This window comes from Dermacentor variabilis, chromosome 1, assembly GCF_050947875.1.
Source record: "Dermacentor variabilis isolate Ectoservices chromosome 1, ASM5094787v1, whole genome shotgun sequence".
In the NCBI taxonomy this organism is placed as follows: Eukaryota; Metazoa; Arthropoda; class Arachnida; order Ixodida; family Ixodidae; genus Dermacentor; species Dermacentor variabilis.
Genome location: NC_134568.1, coordinates 71,946,259 through 71,955,759, shown reverse-complemented (window position 1 = coordinate 71,955,759; position 9,501 = coordinate 71,946,259). Strand labels below are relative to the sequence as shown.

General features: G+C 43.1%; 1 protein-coding gene across 1 annotated transcript in view; it reads left to right on the top strand.

Annotated features, from left to right (window-relative positions):
• Positions 1-966: 966 nt before the first annotated feature.
• The window catches only part of LOC142576441 (uncharacterized), an 11,494-nt gene continuing 2,959 nt past the window's right edge, over positions 967-9,501 (top strand). The window contains exon 1 of the mRNA XM_075686609.1: positions 967-1,820. Within this exon, the coding sequence (XP_075542724.1) occupies positions 999-1,820 (822 nt within the window). The 5' untranslated portion in view covers positions 967-998. The remainder of the gene's footprint in view (positions 1,821-9,501) is intronic.

Sequence of the window (9,501 nt, the reverse complement as noted above, 5' to 3'; positions counted from 1 at the left end):
TTAAAGCCTTTCATACGGCGTTTTCCGCCGTAACCAGCGGCCAGGTTGGCCGCGTCCACGCGCGGGGGAATTGTGTGAGCATTATATTACTCGTTCATCTACTTCATCTGTATATATTCATCATCATGGCCAGCGTCAACGTCTTCGGCGCGCGACCTGTAAAATAAACCGTCGAGGTTTAACAGCTGTCTCGCAATATGTGTAAATAATTAAATAAGCAAAATCATTTAAAACAACCCTCTTTGTATACGCGAACGAACGCTTCCTGGGGATACCCCGTTGTAGTCAGGTGTTTTCACTTATTCTAGCAGGAACATGTGCTTCAGAAAAATTCTGGACATGAGGTTAGGGGCATGTCGGCTTATGCTGACGAATTCCTTTTTGGCAATTGTTCGACAATGTGCAAGTTGTACACAGCGGGAGGTTGTCTCAGGAAATACCAGCATGTCTCAACCCGAGGGGCCAATTTCATATGCTGCTGCAGTGGGCAAGACTGCAGCAGCACCAACAGGATGCTTAATCGCGTCTTGTTTTTCGTGCAGTTTCTTTGCTGTTCACCCGGAATCTTCAATGCTGGCCTTTCCTCGAGGTCCTTCGAAGTGGATGCGTCCGTTGACCCTGCGCTGCATTTGAAGCTACAGCCTGTGCCCACGTATGATGGTCTACCTCCGAACTGCCCTGTCACCTCCCCGTGTGACAGCTTCAGCAGGTGCGATAGTGGTCCTATCGTCGCGCCATATGGTTCCAACTTACATTTGACGTCATCGGACGGCCCAATAGGAGCATGCTGTTTGTCAATGACGTCATCGACACAACGCTTAAAAGTCCTGGACCCAGCTTTCCTCGTCAGTGGGCAAGACTGCAGCAGCACCAACAGTGCGCTTAATCGCGTCTTGTTTTTCGTGCAGGTACGTTACTTTACAAACGCTCATTGTTTGAGATCAGATGATCGTTGTTTGCTGCTGCTCTCTTGCCCACAGAGCTTTTTGTCTTGTTTTATGCATGCACTGTTCTGCGCAAATCGACTTGTCCTTAGCGGTGATATAGAATTAAATCCCGGTCCCACGAGAAAGACGATTCGTAACACTGGTAATTCAGACGAAACTTCGTGTTCATCTGCTGAACCTGATAATGACTTGAACAATATTTCTGGAATGCTGACAGAACTATTGGCTGGGCAAAAAACGATCGCTCGAGACATCGCTGACATCAAGGTTTTTCAGCAAACTGTTAACAAGCGTTTTGACGCTCTGGAATCCCGTGTGGCCGCTCTCGAAGAAACTAGCGCTGATCCTAGCGTCTCACTTGACCATTCTGGTTCTGACGTACGCTCTTTATCTCAGGCTGTTTCGGAACTAATTAAAAAGAATGATGACCTTGAAAATCGGTCGAGACGCAACAATTTAATTTTGCATGGACTTGGTGAACACAATGCTGAAAACACAGATACGCTTTTGTCTAATGTACACCAATTTTTCGCAGAGAAACTTCAAATTGAATGCCCGCCCATCGAACGTTGTCACAGAATTGGCACCAAACGTGAAGGTAGATCGCGCCCAGTTATATTACGAGTACTAGACTTTCGGAACAAAGTAGAAATAATGAAAATTGTCTCAAAGCTGAAAGGAACAAAATTTTACATAACTGAAGATTACTCGGCTAATGTACGTACCATTCGCAAAAAGCTATGGGCAGCAACTTCTTCTTTTCGTGACCATGGTTCTGTGGTGAGGTTGCGTTATGACCATGTTTTTATAAACGGTGTCCGCTACAGGTGGAATGATGCAGCTAATGTCCTAGTTGACGATTCAGGTCTCGCTGTAAACACCGTAGTGAATAATTCGAGCCTTTCTGAGAACACTCTCCCGGCCACGTCCTCTTCCCCTTGCCAAATTCACGACTTTTACAAGCTTACTTTCTTGAATTTGAATGCAAGAAGTCTAGTAAATAAGTTCCCGCTGTTTCTTTCCTTGGTAGCCTCCTATTCCCCTCATTTCATTGGTGTCACTGAAACAAGGCTTCACGATCACTTATATGACTCTGAAATCACTCCACCCGGCTATGTAGCTGTCCGATCAGACCGCAAAACTGGCAGGGGAGGCGGTGTCGCCCTTTTCTTTAAATCGGATTTAAAGTTTTCAGTTATCTGTCCTCCAGCAGATCTTGAGTCTGTTTGGTGTAAATTATACTTAGGCAAAAAAACAATCATAGTCTCTGTTTTCTACCATCCACCTGCCTCCTCACCTGATAACATTTTTCTTCTCGCTGATTACATCAACACGCACAGTTTTCATGCATCTAGCTTAATTCTAATGGGAGACTTTAACACACCAGATATTCACTGGCCCTCACTATCGCATCACAGTTGTTTAGGTAGCGAACTAATTAACTTTTCTTTATCTTTTGGGCTTACACAAGTAGTCACTGGCGCCACAAGACAAAACACACTTCTTGACCTAGTGTTCATTAGTTCAGACCTTGTTGATAAGCTGTCTGACTGTGAAATTACAGACGGAATTTCAGATCACAGGGCAGTGTTTGTATCGCTAAACTGCACAGTTTGTAAACCGCGTGCCGAAATTCAAACTTTTTTCAACTTTAATCGCTCTGACGACACGTCTATTCTTGATGTCTTATCAGAACGTTTTGAATCGTTTTGCACACTTAGTAAAGATTGTGACGTGAATACATTAGTTCGCCAATTTGAAAACATTATAAATCTGTGTATTCGACGCTTTGTTCCGTTAAAAATTAAGAAAAAAATCGTGCCCTCCCTTGGATGACTAGAGAAATCTTGCAGTTATCACGCCGCGTTAGAAGACTGAGACGCTCAAAACGCCGTAATGACCCTGATGCAATTGCTAGATTCACCTCTGCCAAAGAGGAACTAAATTTGAAAATGAATACGGCCAAAGATTTTTTCTTTCATATCGAGCTGCCAGGATTACTAAGAAATAATACTCGGAAGTTCTGGCGTTCTGTCATGCCTACTACTGAATCTTCATCTTCATTGACTATCAATGATGAAACTATAAATGATCCTGCACATATCTCAAATGCATTCAATGAATATTTCCATTCGGTGTACGCAAATGATTCTCATGTCTGCCCTGCTTTCGATAATGATTCAGATTTTTCTATTTCCGACATTTCCGTTGATGTTAATGGCGTTCTTAATTTGATTTTAAATTTAGACACAAAAAAGTCTAGTGGCTCCGACGGTATTCCTAATTCCTTTTTACTTCGCTATTCACAATGGACATCACGCTATCTTGAAATTATATTCAAAAAGTCTCTAGATACAGGAATCGTTCCTTCATCGTGGAAACTTGCAAGAGTAATACCCTTGTATAAAACAGGCAGGAAGACAGACATAACGAATTACAGACCAATTTCTTTAACTTCCCAATCGTGCAAAATGCTGGAACATATTATTTACAAACACATAATAGATTTTCTGGAGTCCAACACCATTCTAACTAATGTTCAGCACGGCTTTAGACGTGGTTTCAGTACTATCACGCAGTTAACCGACTTCACCCATGACATCGCTTATCAGTTGGATTTCGGTAAACAGATTGATGCTATCTTCACTGATTTTTCTAAAGCTTTCGATTCATTACTTCATTCTCACCTCTTGCAAAAATTAAATGCAATACTAAAAAATTCCCATCTGGTCAATTGGATCGCTAGTTTCCTTTCTAACCGGTCCCAATACGTCGATTTTAGTTCTGCAAGGTCATCCATATTTGAAGTAGGCTCCGGGGTTCCTCAAGGATCCGTCCTGGGTCCCTTATTGTTTTTAATTTATGTCAATGACCTCCCAAAACATGTTTCCTCTAATATTCGTCTTTATGCTGACGATTGCGTCTTATACGACGTGATTGATTCTCCGAATAGTTTTCAGCGATTAAAGGATTCCTTTGTCTCTTTCAGTGTTTGGTGTGAAAAATGGAAAATGAACATTAATTTTAAAAAAACGGTTGTTTTGTCCTTCACGAAAAGAGCAGCACCTGTAATTGAGACATATTCACTGAATGGGTCACCTTTAACCAGAGTTCGACAATACAAATACCTTGGCGTAACATTTACTCACAATCTCTCATGGACTACACACATTGACCAAACATGTTCAAAGGCCCTAAAACAGCTTGGATACCTACGTCGTACTATGCAAAAGGCTCCGAAGGCAACAAAACTTTTAATGTATAAAACTCTTGTTCGCCCCATTATCGATTATGCCGCAACAGTCTGGTCACCACATAACCAAAACAACATAATCAAACTAGAAGCAGTGCAGAAAAAAGCCGTCCGTTTCATTTTACATCGGTATGACCGCTATTTTTCACCCTCTTCTGCCCTCCCTACACTGAATCTAACATTACTTTCAGTACGTCGTGAAATGGAATCATTAAAATTTTTGCACAACATAATTAACAAGTCATACCACACTTCAAACACAGCTTGCATATCTTTCACCAAGCCTTCTTGCACGCGTAATTTCCACGAGCTTAATCTTAACCCTCTCTATGACCGTACAAATACCTTCAAGTACAGCTTCTTTCGCCGCACAATAGAAGGATGGAATTCCTTGCCTGGCTGCCTTCGTTCACTCCCGATAAGCGAATTCGAAAGTGCTGTCTATGAAAACCAGTATAGGTAACTACTTAAATTAGGTTTAGTTTATACTTTATGTGTGCGTGTTGCTGTGTCGTTGCTTTTTATGAATCGATGAAAACCATTTGTAAGATTTTGTAAACGATTGTAACGATGTTGTAAGAGTCATTGTTGATTTTACTTTATTTTTGTTCAACACTGTTTTTACCCACTCCTGCAATAGCCCTCCTATGGGGCTGCAGTATGTACAAATAAATAAATAAATAAATAAATAAATATGAAAGCGCAACACTCTCATCTGCGTGCTAGGATATCTGCCAAGCAATTATTGGCGCCAGATATGATACGACCATTTTAATCTTGGTGCATTTATGCAGAAAGAAAAGTTGGAAGGTGATACAACCTCTAGTTGAAATCGATAACGGTCAATCAATGTATTCCTGGGCGAGTTGGTGGTGAGAATGGAGTGTATGAACCGTATAACGTATTGTGAGAGCCACGCTGGAACGACAGCGTCTGATCTACGTCTACCAGCGGTTAAATGTCCTTGCGACTTTTTTTAGTGCATGCACAGCGACGTCTGGCACCCTCTTCAATGTCCGCTTTGGTCAGCGATTTGTTCGGGCGTGGCACAGGCAATGCGAAGGCGATTAGTGAGCAAGCGAGCGCCGGTCTCATTCCATGCCGCTACCCCCGATGCGCAGAAATTTCCCCGGTGTGGGCGCGACGTAGCGCTCCTCCACGTGCTGAAGGCGGAGTCACTGCTCGCGGCACACTATCGCATCACCCTTCGCGAGTCGGAAGAGCGTCGAGCTTTTAAATTGCACTGCCTTTGCGGTCGGCCTAATTCTTACACTGCGCTATCTCCTGGATCGCCAACAAAAAAGGCTAGAATTACATACCATGCATACCCCATGCAGAGAAGTGGCGGTAGTTCACCAAGGAAGATGTTGTCTTCAAAATGATGTATCGTGCTTCCCTTGGCCTGAAGCTTGCTGCCGAAAAGAATACACACCGCCCGACCTAGCCCCGCTTACAGCGGGTGTTGAAGCTGTCATCAAATACTGAGGTTTCTCGAGTAGCGCCATTGCCTCTCCCAGTGTATGAATTCTGTACGGATCTTGCTTTTAAGTCCGTTTCTGCATTTTCGAATAAATCGTTGTGGGTGCGCACAATAGTCTCTGATAAATGTTTTGTCAGCTATAATATGTCTTAAGAACCCCGAATAGATGATTCCATACCTCTGGTGACGTTCCCGGTTGCTCACCTTCTAGTTTTGTTTCTTTACCTGGAAATATCACGCGACCACCTTCATTTAGCGACACTGTAGACCTCCAAGCCAGCCAGCCTCAAGACCAGCCATGAGAAAAATAGACTGCGCAATAAAGGTGTCCCTATATTTCGTTTAACTCTCGCATGAGCCCGAGTTCTTTTTATCGCTTCCCAAGGCTGTAACACTGCGAGCCCAGAATTATTTGAATTTGCGTATAGCATAAAGGAAGGATGAGAAAAAACTTGCAATGTTTGCCAGAAATAAGCTTCCAGAAAGGCTGTCTCATTTTGCAACAAAAATAAACTCCGAAAGCAAGACCTTCGTTGGAATCAAGATTCTTCCAGAATACCTTCCAGCGGAGTTGCATCATACATCAAGCAACTAATATTGTCCTTCCCATCAGCTGAAAACTAGAGAGGCCTTAAAACGAGTTTTTCAGGGCAAATAAAGACGTGTGACTGGTTCATGAGCAGGTTCGTGTGCGTATTTTTGTATTTCACGGAACACCGCCATATAAATAACACATCATACCGTAGGATACTGCTTGCACGTAGTACGTCAGGGTTGTTATTGTTTTGTGGTCATTTTTTTTTTCTGAAGTACTCAACAGAACAACGCACCTAAACACAGTATCAATAGGCAGAGAAGCGTGCAATAGACAAAACGTGGACTTCCGGATGTATTAAAGTGAATCATAATTTTCATACCCTCCCGGGGTATCCGCTGATGAGTAGCCACTGAATGAGAATTATTGTTGCCAGAAAATGCTGTCCGCGAAAGGCGGAAACGTAAACTGTGATTGTGAGACGAGGGCATCGGGCCCAGCACCGCTCTAAACCCCAAGCCCACGTTTATCACAGTTTCCTTCGGACGACTGCAATTGTGCTGCCTTTCGCATTAGCGCTCAAATTAAGCCCGAACCACCGCTTCAACATAAGTTGGTGGCATCCCGATATACTGTGTAAATCGAGAAAGAGATATGAAGTACACATTGTAGTGCCTATTTTGCTCGGGTAAAATGTTAGCGTGTTCTTCTTTATTCATTATGAAACTAAACCTATTGGTGCTTTTCTTTAAGTTGAAGAATCTATGAACGACTTCAAGCCGTTAGACGGAGAGCAGAGCGTCGGTTTCGTCGTTCCGGACGGCTTGAAGATTATCATAAAGGTCAAGCTGCACACCGAAAATCTAACCGGGACATGTAAAAACTGGGACAGCAGCAGTGGCGTGAGTTCTGTACGTCCGTTACCCCCTTCTTTCCCTTACCGAAAATCTGGAGGCTAATAAACGCCCTTGGTTATCCGGTATCACAATATAGTCCCTTCAAAAACCTTGCTACAGCTCTCGGCTTATATGAACACGAAATTGCAAACACGTTCTGCGTAGCACTAGTAAATTTCGCACAGCCTGTATCAATTAAAGATGAATCTATCTTTTCGGTGCAGCAACAGATTGAAGACGCTTGCAATTTACCTCATGCCCAGTTGGATATTCCGTTCTCTCTAAAAGGACTGCAGCATTCTCTCTAGAAGACAGGCCAAAGAACAGCGACTAGTCCTGACGATATCTTTTATTGCACCTTGAAAACCTTGTCCCAACGGGGACGTCGACTCTCCTACACGTCTCCAACAACATGTGGGAGGAAGCACATCTTCCTGTCAGTTGGAGGATCGCTAACGTGGTACCATTGCTAAAACCTGGCAAAACGCCACTGTCTCTTGATTCATTCCGTCCTGTTAGTTTAACCATCTGTGTTTCAAAGGTGATGGGGAAAATGATCGATATTTGACTGCAATGGTGGGTAGCATCCAGCAGTTGTCTACCAGATCAAATGTTTTTTTTTTTTTCAGAAAACGTAGATGTACAGTGAGCTGCATCTTTTACTTGGTAACGTTTTTTACCACGAGATTAGCTGTGGGAACATTGCCGTTGCTGTGTTTATTGATGTTAAGAAAGCCTTTGACTCAGTTAGTAACCTTCATGTTCTACTTGGACTCTCAACTTACGGAATGCATGGAGGGGTTCTCAAATGGATCGCTAACTTCTTGAAAGACATAAAGACATATATACATATAATGACGGACAAAGCGATGCATACACCATAAACAAAGAAGTTTCGCAAGGAATTGTATTAAGTCCCCTTCTCTTCAATACAACAATAGGAGGTTTACCAGCAGTACTTCCAGCAGACATAAACATATCTATGTATGCTGATGACATTTGCATATGGACATCGAACAAGTCTCTAGAGGCTGTCAAGCATCGGCTGCAAGAATCTTTGAACGCAATAGGCGACTATTTAAGAGAACGGGGCATGCAGATGTCTTATACCAAAATCAGCGGTTTTACCTTTCTCAAGAAAAAAGGTTAGAAATTTTGGTCTTTCAACAGATGGCCATGAGATCGAGCTGCTTCGGAAACATCCATTTCTCGGCGTGATTTTAGACCACCAGCTTCGATGGACTCATCATTTGACCGCTCTGGAGGACCAAATTAGTTTTGTGATAAATGTTCTCCGCAGTATCGCCGGTACGAAGTGGGGTGGAACAACTGCACCCCCGCTTCACGTCCATTCAGCAGCTGTCGGTCAGAGAACTGCTTACTCCACCTCTGTATTGCACAAATTGTCTGCGACGTCCCCCCACCGGCTACAGCTGTTTTACGCTCGGAGTTTACGAGTGTGTCTTGGAGTCCCGCAAGCTACGTCCAGTCACCTAGCTATTACAGAAGCGCGGGAACCACATTTCACCGTAATTTGCAGCCTGGAATCTTGCCGACATCTCTTAAGAATTTCTACCCAGCATTCTGTGCACCCACTTCTCTCTGATAGAGAACCGTCCGGGTGCACAGATACACGCCATGTTTCAGGAGCATAAAGCACGACTTCCACAATCAGTTTTTTTGGCACTCAGACCTCTGCTACCCACGATGGCTTCTGCAGGCGCCGAACATAAAAACGCCAATCGAAGGGCCTAAAAATAAAAGCGACGTTTCCTCATTATCAGCGAAAAAATTAGCGTTACATCACCTATTTGACAAGTATCAGGAATCTATTCACGTCTACACGGACGGTTTTGTAATCAAAGAAAGCGTGACTGCAGCTAATGTTATACTATCCTTACAGGTGGAGTACGCTTGTCGGCTAGGACGCACATCGTCACCAACAATTACGGGAATTAGTGACAATTCTCCAAGCCACTTATTATGTCAAAACATATGAGACACCAACAAAGTAGGTAATTTGCACGGACTCTTTATCGATTTTAGCATGTCTTGAAAATACTGATGACAGCCAACCACACACACGAATAACATACGCAGTACTGAACAGTTTAACTCAGGCTAATTAAAGGAAACATGAATGATATTACAGTGGGTCCCGGGACATGCTGGTATAGCAGGAAGGCAACGAATTAGCGGACTCGTTGGCAAAATAGGCCCATAAAGATGCAGAAATTCAACTCATCCCTTTATCACCAACGGACACGAAACGCATATTCACAGTACTAAAGAAGGACTTGTGTATGTCAACCTAGTTTAGTGAAAATACTAAGGAATCAATCCTTTACGATGTGGACCCTCAACTAAAATATCAGCATGACGTAGAACTT